The sequence below is a fragment of the Chenopodium album genome, chromosome 6 (genome assembly GCF_948465745.1).
Source record: "Chenopodium album chromosome 6, dcCheAlbu1.1, whole genome shotgun sequence".
Taxonomy (NCBI): Eukaryota; Viridiplantae; Streptophyta; class Magnoliopsida; order Caryophyllales; family Amaranthaceae; genus Chenopodium; species Chenopodium album.
The window spans coordinates 6458620-6470652 of NC_137839.1; the positions used below are offsets into that span (position 1 = coordinate 6458620).

General features: G+C 31.8%; 2 protein-coding genes across 2 annotated transcripts; one reads left to right on the plus strand and one right to left on the minus strand.

Annotated features, from left to right (window-relative positions):
• The first annotated feature begins 511 nt into the window (after positions 1–511).
• LOC145634423 (EG45-like domain containing protein) lies at positions 512–1600 on the plus strand. The gene is made up of 3 exons (XM_081685847.1): positions 512–696; positions 1029–1305; positions 1408–1600. The coding sequence occupies exons 1-3, from the start codon at positions 591–593 to the stop codon at positions 1412–1414; spliced, it is 390 nt and encodes a 129-aa protein (XP_081541973.1). The 5' UTR covers positions 512–590; the 3' UTR covers positions 1415–1600.
• A 4275-nt stretch (positions 1601–5875) lies between these two features.
• On the minus strand, positions 5876–8151 carry LOC145634424 (RING-H2 finger protein ATL13-like). The gene has a single exon (XM_081685848.1). It carries the CDS (start codon positions 7621–7623, stop codon positions 6136–6138), a length of 1488 nt encoding a protein of 495 aa, XP_081541974.1. The 5' UTR covers positions 7624–8151; the 3' UTR covers positions 5876–6135.
• Between the last annotated feature and the right edge of the window lie 3882 nt (positions 8152–12033).

Consider the following 12033-nt stretch of genomic DNA (forward strand, 5'->3'; position numbering starts at 1 on the left):
ACCCAACCTCTTATAAAGACGATTATGTAAACTATCTCAGCCAATCATCAACTATATATGTTATAAATATAAAAATAAATGTATATAATTGCATATCACAAGATCTAATAAAAAAAAAAAAACTATAAATATCAAATACATATAATCACAAGGAATAATTAAAGTAGCGCCTTGGTGTAACACTCGGCCTACATACTAGTTTACTTTTAAAAAACTGAGTATCGGAGTAATCGGACAAATGGCGCTTAATTGGGTCAATGAACTAAACTTAGACAAATTAAAATCCCTCGTGATTTTAATTCTTAATTATTTGATTGTCATATTAAATAGTGACTCCTCATTAGGTTGAATTTATAGAAATTTCTATTGCGTGTAAATCTTAAGAAGTTATTTCCATGTTCTTAAAGTCATAATTATACAGCAAGTCAAATATGAGAAATCAAGATGCGTACATAGACCGTTTATCTCTCTAGTGTTTACTAGACCTCTATAAGTACATGGTATGTTGCTCCTATTTTTCATGCAACGCTTCATATTATATACTCATAAAATTTATTGTTGATAAGTAATATATTTTCATTGGATTGAAGATGGCTTCTCTTGTACATTCCATGATCGTCGTAGTCATTTTTGCATCTTTTGCATCAGTGGCAATTGCCATTCCCGGAACTGCCACGTTTTACACTACATACGTTCGTAAGTACTTTGTATATTCATTCATCTTTAACTCATCTTAATATCATATACTTCCTTCGTCCTATACTAATTTCAACAACATTATTAGTCCATATATATAAATAGACATACGTGTTATGTTATATGGAGTAATAATAGTTAGAATTATGATTATGAAATTGAATTACAATATTCGCTTTAGGAAATACGAAGTATATGTATGGGAGTGACAACTACGTACATGTAATTGGCTCACTTGAATGAATTGAACATGTATGACATTACCATATGACAACATATATTTAGCAATTATTATGAAATTTCATTTAATTATCTAAAGATTTGTTTTGTAGCTTCATCATGTTATGGATTTGAAAACCAAGGAACGATGATAGCAGCCGCGAGTGCAGACATCTTCCAAAATAGGGCAGCTTGTGGTAGGATGTACCGTGTCACTTGTACTAGTGGCACCAACCAAGGCGTACCTCAACCTTGCCGAGGTGGTAGTGTTACCGTTAAAGTTGTAGACCTTTGCCCCGGTTGCTCGGCAAACGGCCTTGATCTCTCCATGGAAGCTTTTTCCGTGATTGCTGACCCTAACGCCGGTAGAATTAACATCGACTTCACCCCGTAAGTCACTAACCCCTTTAGTAGTGTACATACTAATAATACTATTGTAAATCATTGCAATTAATATAAACTCATTAATGACCATTTTTCTTGTGATTATAGGGTCTAAACTATGAAGGATTGATGCTTGACGAAGAACTACGTACCAATAAAGAGAAGGATAGCAAATTAAAATTATGTTATACTTCGTACTACTTACAAGTTAGCAAATAAAACAATACGTACTTGGTTTGTTTGTACGTACTATTTGTTATTACTATTAAGATGAATAAAATCTTAAACTTTGGATTGAGTATATATCTTCATTGAACCCTACAATTTTTACTTGACCGGAGCAAATAAAACTAGTAGCGTTATATATGTTGCAATCGATGAGATTATAGATGAACCATTAGAGATAATTATATAATTATGGTTTTGTTAAGATTCTAATGTGCTACCTCGCACCAAATTAATCTGTTGAGCATAACAATTGACTTTCTTATTTAATAGCGTGTTAATGATGATGTGATAATTGTTTACTTGTATATTATAGTTAGTGTAGCGGGAATTTGTTCATAGTTTTTAGAGGGGTGTTAGTGAGAAAAATTATACATGTTATGTTTTTTTACATTTTTTATAAAAGTGGTGAATAAAGTGGTTCCAAAGTGAGACAAAGAGTTTTGTTTTTGTTTTTTGAACTGAAAAAAGTGAGACAAAGTGTTGATTTCAGGTAAACTCAAATGGTTTTATTATAAGAAAAGTGAGGTAACTAATCCGAAATGAAAAAAGCATTATCTTTCATAATAATAACAATATGAGAAACACTAATATGAGAACACACATAACGTGATTTAAATGTCACCTTTTGTTCTTATATTAGTGAATACTTCTAGCAAGTTACGGCAAATTTACGTGATGACACAAACTTTCTATACCTTAGAAATTTAGAATAATTAGTCAAAATCCTTTTGTTTGTTTCGATATCGTAATAACTAGTTTTGGACGTTTGGACTTTTGGGTCCATACACATTAGTCTCATACAATGACTATTGACTATTCACATGCGATATGATGAACATAGAATTGGGCCTGAAATCATTGCAAACATTCCTCTGCGTCTTGGCCAAGCAAAATCACAATTGTTGTTACCAACTTGCCACATTGTAAAAGATGTGTGCAGTGATCACCAATGACTAATTATACAGACAATATTTAATCACGTATCACCTTCAATTCTTCAAGGAAAATAATACAGATAATATTTAATATTGTATCACCTTCAATATAAATATTTTAAAAACTAAAGTACTACATGTCGTTTCTTTTTAGTTGACACGTATTTCTTTTTAAGAATTTTTTTTTTTAGTTGATACGTTTTCTTTTGGGGTAAATTTTTTTACCTTATATTTACAAGTTATCCCACTTACTTTTTTATTTAATATATGTGTCTAATCAAACGAGTCAACTAAATAGAAACGGAGGAAGTAATAATTATGGAGTATGAAGTACTTTGTATTACCAAGTGATACATCTATATCTATATGACGTCATATAACATCATATTTCCTAATTTGGCTAGACGAACTAAAAAAAAAAAATAAACACTATATCTGTAACCAAGAATATGTTACGTAAACAGCCAACTAAGGGCGTGTTCGGCAAAATATAGCTGTGAAGGTAGTTGTAGCTTTGGAGGTAGTTGTTAGCTGTGTAAGTTATTCATTTTCCTTGGTTATTAAAGATGATAATGGAACAAAAGTAATACGGAGTCATCTTTTAGAAAACCAAAAAAAAAAAAAGTAGTACTCATAAGTCATAAAGTCATAATTAAAAATTTAAAATCATTCCCTCAAAGCTCAAACTGAGCCAGAATATTAGTTAACGGACCCCCTTTTTAATGTTGGGCTATTCAGCTGTTCTGTACCATGGATCAGCCCATTCCACTGCCTTCTTTGAGCATGAGTCAAGCAAGTCCACGTGGAAAGCCAGGAGGTCTCGTGCTCTAGCTGATCGTATCTTGAATAGATCAAGATAAATTTATTCCCTACCTCCGTTAAATATTATGTGTAAGTTTGAAATATTATTTATGAGATATAAAATATTTTAAAGTTGCACATAATATTTAATAAAGGTAGTAAATGAAACCCATACATAGCCCGTCCCATATTGCTAGGCCATCAAACGGGCACCGTTAGTAACTTTTTTCTAATTCTTAATTGATTAAAAATAAGTGGATCAACACGTAGACTAACACACTGTACTTATATCAAATTTCGAAAATGATATTCATGTTCGACCCATGAGGCCATGACCCAAGACACTATCTCGTAATAGCTAAAGTTTTAAACCATTATGCTCTAGAAAGCACTTGGTCACCAACATAGCTAATTTTCCGATCATAAACCAATATATTATGGCGATAGTTATGGAAGAATAGAGTTCATGAAACAAGTTTATATCAGATGTTACGTGACACATAAATATCATACCATTAATATGACATTGAGGGACGTACGAAGGGGACGGGGGACGAAAGGAGTAAGAAAGGTTTTCGTTGGGCATATTGAATGCTCTTAACAGCCTGTAAAATGGACAGTAGTTATATATACAAATATTATAATTTAATGTCGCATTAATTTTTTAACGTATAGTCATTTTTCTTTTGGATCCATGGATTGTGCCTTCTAAGCTTTGCTAAATCATTCATTTATTCATCTTTGATCTTGACTAATACCAAACTTACTAGTACACCCTTTATTATTAGCTTACCTTCAATACCAATCAACGTTGTTGTTGGATGTATTGTGAGCTTCATATGTAGCACAAAATATTTTTCAATACATTTGAATTAAGTGTGATAATGGTGAGTTTTGCTATTATTGTACATTTGCACGTGTCAAAAAGTTGATTCGATTGGTATGGTTGAATTGAATGCACCCATTTATTAAGATTTGGACAAGATCTTAGTTTAACCGGTAAATTACTAGGACTTGTAACTAATATATTCAACTTACCAATTGGTTATTGGTGTAGTTGTGATTAGGACTACACTTGGTAGGGAGGACTCGTGTTCGATCCCCCGCAACAACAATCGGGAGGGGACTGGAACCTAACCACCCAAAACTGATCCCCGAATTCGAATTAGCCCAAAAAGTGAACCAGGTGGAACACCAATATATATATATATTAATTCAACTTAATATTTTCTTAAATCATATCAAATCAACTCATTTGACAAGTCAATAAAGCTATAATAATAAATTAGATTTTTTTTTTGGTGTTTATCGATCATTTAAAGGTTTTTATTTTTATTTTTTTAGAAAATGTAGTTAGTTCAATTATTCAAATGATCGGTGGTCCATTATTCATAAGTACATACGGCCATACGGGACAACCTCTCTTGGAGCATGATTATAATCTTTCAAGAAAAATTGTAGAAAGTTATACTAGGAAATGATCACTTATTCACTTTAGTAAAGGAGGTGATTTGTCAACTTCCTTTTCAAATTTAGGGGTAAATCTCTAATTTTCTTACCCTTATTTTTTGGGCAACACATAGTACTTGAACCTCAAACTCTTATCAGTTGGGCTTCTGTTACAAACTACAAAATCCATTAATCTCTGTTTGTTTTAAAATTATAAATAGGCAATGCAAATATGGGGCCCACTGGCCCAAAGTACATAAATTCCAAAACTGACTTAATTATACACTTATTGCAGAAATTTCCCTATCATCATTCAATGTACTTGTTTTTGAATTTTTCCTACTACAATTTTTTTTTTTTTTTTTTTTTTTCCTTGTGTATTTTAAAAATACTTCTTGTATTTTTTTGATAATGAAGTAATGAATCAATAACAATAGTCTAATAAAGATAACCTATTCTATAACACTTGTTCTAAAGGAAAAAAACCCTGTTGTTGAATTAGTTTGACCATTGTGTAGTGAATGCACAGATTCTTGATAAAGGCGGACGATTAGAATATTAATAGGAAAAGTCCTATAACACAGATTTTCTGAGTAGTAATTGTCAATTATAGTTGGTAAATCGCATAGTAGTTGGTATTACTACTACTACTAAGATACTAGATTTTGAGGTGAAGACATTTATACTAACATAGGTGATGATGTCTTTGCTTAATCTACTACTTGTACTTTCATTAGATCAATATATGGAAGATTATAGATGTTTTAAATGAGGATATAATAAAAACATAACAACTATTTTAAATAAAAACAAATATACTACGGAATACGTATATATTATTCTGAATTTTTCGACAAGATATAAAACTTATTTCTAGTAAATTGAGGGTACAAGTGTACAACTACACCCTCCATGTACCACCCCCACCCTGGATGTGCCAGTATGTTAGTTGTACTTTCACTGTAAAACTAATGCTACAAGAGTTCTACAATATTTTTAAAGATTAGACATTTGGCAATACTTATGATATTGTAATCGTATTAATTTATCAGAAACAAGCTTGGCTAACTGTTAATACAAAAATAATTCTTACATTATGCAAATGCGTGCAACTAATTAATAAGGCAAAGAAAATATGCACAGAGAAAGAAAAGGAATCTCGAAGCTAAAAAAATAATCAACTTTATGTATACTGCAAAATGAACATTCCAATCTCACTAAAAAAAGGTGTTTAGTTTACCAATCACATGCACAAAAATTTGTATATCATACCAATTCCAATTCTTTTTTTTTTTTTTTTTTTTTTTTTTTTCTTTTTAATCACCACTCTAATTTTCATGTCCAAAATCTAAAAAATAAAATAAAATATTAGAAATGTAGAATATAGAGATTTACCTTTGAAAATCAACAAGTGAAAATTACACTAAACATTGGATGAGAAAGAGGAAGAATGATTATGAACAATCTTGTTTTGTCTTCCCATAAGCCACATCAATGTTCTTCTTGTAGATGAAGATGTTGTAGTTGGATTTGCTAATGAATCAACACTATAACAACTTTGAGTTTCTTCATCAATCCCTAATTCACTCACATCAATCTCAAACTCCGAAGTAGTCCTCCTCGATGATCGATCGACCTCATTTCCATTCCCATTCAAATTACCACTTCGTGGATTCGCATGATTCCCGTTCATGTTCCCTAATTTCTTATCTTTCTCACCACTACCTCTTAACCAAATCTTCGAAAACGAAAAACTCTCCTTCTTAATACTACCACTACTACTCCCAACATTATTATTATTGTTACTATTATTCCCATGAAGGTCAAGTGTTCGGAATGCCTCAATCCCATTGAATTCCCTCCTAGAATCACACCCATACTCCGACATTGCGCCTCTATTCGCAACCTTACCACCACCACCACCGCCCTTGCTCTTATTCCGACTAGTACTTGCCTTCTTCGCCGGTGTTCGTATTGGTACTTGTAACGACGTCGTTTCATCCATCACATAAGCAAATGATCCCATTGAATAACACCTCCTTGATCCCAAATTATTACTCCCACTACTATTATTGTTGTTGTTTTGATCATTATTACTATTATTAGTAACAATATTGTCACTACTTCCTTCACCTCCTTCAACATTTCTAAACTTCCCCAACTTAACCGTAACAATCTTATCATCTTTTTTCAGAGCAATGTCATCTATATTTTCATGCGATTTTACTAAATCACTCCGATTCGACCCGAACTCATCTCGATTCAACCCCGACCCGACCACCTCCCTCTCCAGCTCCCTTGAGCTCTCAACGGTATTACTCCCTGATTCAAGCACACAAACAACAGGCGAGAGCGAAAACCCGTGAGGGGAATTCGTCGTTGGGGCCCCGAAGTCCTGCAGCAAGCTCGCCCGACAAAGCGGGCAAGTCGAGTGAGAAAGAAGCCATGTATCAATGCAATCGACATGAAAAGCGTGGCTGCATTTGGGCAAGAGACGAAGCTTATCGTCTGGCTCAAACTCACACAAACAAACGGCACAATCAAAAGGGTCTTTTAAACCGATAATCGCTTTGTACTGAAAAACAGGGAGTGTATCAATATAAGATTGGTCAACCCCAGCATCATGTAAATGGAATAGTTGTTGTAATTGGCCTTGAAGTGCTGTCACACTTTCTGCAAATTCATCTGGGTTTCGTTGATTTGGCCTTAATAGAAATCTAACAACAAGGTGTAATAACCCAGATACAAAAAATATTATTGCTAGGATTATTATGATTAGGATTATACTTGGACTGATTTTGCTGTCCAAGTTTAAGTTTGGTGGTTGGACGTTTTGGTGGGGTGGTAGTGGCGGTTGCGGCAGTGGCGGAGCTAGCATCTTTAATGGTTGTTGCAATGGAGGATTATCCATCGCTTTTTGTTTGTTTTAAGTAATCTAGAAAAAAAATTAAAAAAATAAAAAAATTAATAATAACCCAGAATTTTTAAGAGCTCTAGTATGAATAAGAAGAAAATGTGGGGATTATTTTTGAGAAGGAGAGAGAAAATGAAAGGTCTGCAAGTCAAAAGGGGGGAGAGAGATGGTGATGTAAGTGGGTATGAAGCAATAAATGAGAAACAGAGAGGGGTAAGAATTTGAAATTGAAAGCAATGAAATAAATTGAATCTACTACCAAAGGAGAGGAGAGAGAGAAGGGGGTAATTAATTACGTAATAAAAGATCTGATAATTTTGAAAAAAATAAATAAATTGGAGAGAAATAAATAATTGAAAATGAGGAAGAAAAGACGGGGGAGAAATTAAATGAGGAAGGAAGGTGGGTTATAATTTTTATTTAATTTAAATTGTATTTTGGGGGGAAGAGAATGGAAAGATTATGACTTTTTTGTATTTTTTTCACCAAATGTGAGAGATAGGTTGACTTGAAGAGTGGCCAACATTTGGGCATCATATTCGATGCTTCATTAAATCATTACTTACAAAATAGATAAATTAATTACTCATTGTATTTTTACTCTATTTACTCCATAAAATAAAATATATGGTAATGCTATACATAGCCCTTAAAGCTAGGGGTGAGTATGGGATGGGTACCCGTATCATTAGTACTAACGATTCGGGTACCCGATAACCAAAATCCCTAAAAGTGATATTCATGACCCAAACCAATAAGTTCGGATACCCAGATTTTCGGATCGGTTATCGAGTGCCCAATAAGATATCCAATAACGATAATTAAATTTAATTATGTAGTTATTATGATATAATTTAATTTACCACTAATTAACAACAATATCATATGATTTTGACCAAATTATTAATAAATATTACTAATCATTAATATTATAAAGTTTATAAAGTAATTATGAAATAAAGTAATAGTTTTAATTTTTAAAAAATAGATTTAAGTAGGGAAAAAAAACAAAAAAAAAATGCTTATCGGATCGAATCGGGTAACCGTTAATTTTAAAATGATACCCAATAACCATACCCGATAACAAATTATCAGAACGGTTACCTAAACCGTTATGGTTATCGGACCAGGTACCCTAATTTTCGGAACGGTTTTTCGGTTTTGCTCAGCCCTACTTAAAGCTACCTATAAGCCTTAAATACACTTTGAAAAATTGTAAAAAAAATTAGAAAATTCATAACAAAAATGCGCGCAAATCAATGTAATTAGGGCATGTTCACTTCAGCTTAATTTCAGTTCAGTTCAGCTCCAATCAGTTCAATTCAGCTCATTTCAGTAACTGTGAACAGGCCCTTAGTGTGTTTTTGTTATGAATTTTTAAATTTAAACAATTTTCTATAGTGTATTTAATTTTTATATGTAGTCCTAATAGCTCGCATAACATTTTCCTTACTTATATTTCACTCTGTAATTTTTACTTCCTCCGTTCCTTAACTATGCTACTATTTCTCTTTAGGGTCTGTTCTCTTACGTTGAAATTCAATTTAGTTCAGTTCAGTTCAGTTCAGCTCCTAATTTTCTTCTCTTATAAAATATTCAGTTCAGTTCAGTTCAACTCAGCTCAGTTCAGTTCAGCTCCTAATTTCCTTCTCTTATAAAATACTCATTTCAGTTCAGTTCAGTTCAATTCTGTTCTGTTCAGTTCAGTTCAGTTCAGTTCAGTTCAGCTCAGTTTTGTTCAGTTCAGCTCAGTTCAGTTCAGTTCAGCTGAGTTCAATCAATGAGAACAGGCCACTCCGTATTATATACTTCCTCCGTTTCTATTTAGTTGACACGTTCAATTTAGGCACACATATTAAGGAGAGGAGAGAGAATGAGAGAGAATGATAAAGCAAGTGGGGTACACTTAAAATCTAGGTATAAAACTACCAAAAAAAAAAACGTGTCAACTATATATATATAAAAAAAAAACTTCCTAAAAAGGAATACGTGTCAACTAATAAAAAACGAAGGTAAGTCTATAATTAATGTTAGAAATAGACGCGTAATTAAGCCATGGAGGGAGTATGATATAAGGACTTATTATCTTCATTTAAATAGTTGCATTACATATGTTATACTGTTAATGCGTAACTTATACCATTAATATCTTTAATTATTAAAAAAAATAGATTGAATAATATTATGGAATCTCACATAAGTCCGTTGGATCTAAGTTATGAGTAACAAACTTTAATTAAGTAATTCGAGAGTCTTGTTATTCTTAATTCACCTAATTTCATAACTTTTTTATTGAGTACTTAACATTTTTTTTTATTCCCTCAAAAAAAAAAAAAAAAAAAAAAAAAAGTACTTAACATTTTTAGATCACATTTAGGGGAAAAAAAAAGTATTAATAAAAGTTAAGTTTTAAAGAGTTGACAAAAGAAGTGATCAAGAGAGAAAGAAGTGAGGGTGATATGAACCTTACGGAAACTGTGATATGTGTTTGACGACTTTTTTAATTATGGCAGTTTATATTTTAGTGTACTTTAATTTGTTCGCACTCTTTTAGTATTTTTAGCATTTCGTATCAAATCCGATGGAAATGGATTTTTCATTTGCACGGTGACAAATGATTGTGCGGAAAGTCAACGCTTTTCAATTTTTCATCTTTAGTGTATCATCAAAAAAGTGTGGAAATGTAAACTTGTAATATAAATGTCAAATAAAAAACAAATAAGGTCTAATACATTAATTACTCTCCACCCCTTCCAAATAAAATAAAAGATAAAATAAATAAAATTTGTTTTGATTAATTATAATTTCATATGTCGTTTTTGAATACTCTGTATAATGTAAATTTGTAATTAATCTATCCATTAAGCTTACCTTAGGGCCTTAGCAAATGCTTGAGCTAAAGGGTTATTGTGCTCTTTTGTCTTATTATTCATTAACTTAAAGTGTTTTGTATATATCATTTCATCTAAATGGATGATATAAGTAATTTGCATGGTTTTCTTTCCTAATAATTATAAGGATAAAAAAAATACTATCAAATCAAGCTAATCCATATCATTATAGTCCGTACCGATCGTATGTAAAATAAGTACATATATAATATTTTCTAAAAACCATTAATCGATCTCTCATATTTGGCAAATTACAATCACAAATCTATGAATCAAATTTAATTTAATTAGGGCATGTTCTCTTCAACTTATTTTCAGTTCAGTTCAGTTCTTAATTTTTTTTTATCTCATAAAATATTCTGTTTAGTTCAGTTCAACTCCAATAAATTCAGTTCAGTTAATCAGAACATGTCCTTACTATCTTAAGGTATTTTTTTGACAACTAGATGTGTAAACATTATCCAAATTGAAAAGGAAAAAAGCTTTTAACTTTAGGCAAAGTACAAGTAGCAAAATGGGGGTCAAATTCCACATGAACCACATAAAAATGGTAGTGGACTTAGATATGAGTGTAGTAAGCCAAGGGAAAGGCCTACATAAAAGAAGGTTCTGTGCTTGTTGATGTCTCCTTAGTGGCACATTTGGACATTGGCTTTTGTAGCCTTTGGAAAAGTGAAGATTCATTATTATATACTTTCCAATGATCTCATGATTTGCGTCCAAATAGATTCAAGCTTCGAGAATAATGAAGTTTTTGATTAAGTCTTCTAATTTGTCAACGATTTGTCTAATGTTCCACCTAATTAACAACTTTTAAGGCAGTTTTTTCACAAGTTTCACCTGCTCAAGAGATGATTTTGTTTAATTTTGTCTTAATGTGTCAAACTAGTAGTTTAGATTTTATTTAAGTCAAATAATGAAACAACACTCCCTTTATTTTATAATCTACTGTTTTTGTTTTGAGAACTTGTTATAATATAAGAATTTGATGCCATTTTGAACAATATTATAGAGGAATTCCAAGTTGATATCTGACATCAACATGGGTTGTTAATATCAGGGTACTCATGTCATTTGACATGGATTAGTTAGGGGCAAAAATGTAAAGTTAAAAAAGAAGCCGTCTTGCTAGTTATTCCCGTTCTTGTATTTCCGTTTTGTAATGGAACCGACGTTAACGACTGCTATCCTCTTAACCCTTTTTCTCACTTTCACTGGTGGAATCGAATCCGTAAAAAGTTGCTGGGTAAGTAGGTGAGTCGTTTTAATTAGTTTGGTTTATTTAATTTTTGAATTTAATTGGTTGTTATATTCGCTGATTAGTTATTTGAAATATTCGATTGTGGTTAGATTTTGGCATATATAATTATTAGTGTTATTGTTGTCTTTGTTTAGTGTAATTGAATAATCCAATGATTCTTCCAGTTACTTAAGTTGTTCTATTAATTGTATGCTTGTTGATGTACTCTGAAATTAATTATTTTATTGCGGCAAATACTCATTTGTAGGGTAGAAT

What these genes read in the sequence shown, in the direction of transcription:
- LOC145634424 (XM_081685848.1), bottom strand. Translation starts at nt 7,623, where the DNA reads ATGGATAATCCTCCATTGCAACAACCATTAAAGATGCTAGCTCCGCCA.
- LOC145634423 (XM_081685847.1), top strand. Translation starts at nt 591, where the DNA reads ATGGCTTCTCTTGTACATTCCATGATCGTCGTAGTCATTTTTGCATCT. An exon ending in GTTTTACACTACATACGTTC is followed by an intron (nt 697 to 1,028) that starts GTAAGTACTTTG and finishes TTTGTTTTGTAG; the next exon opens with CTTCATCATGTTATGGATTT.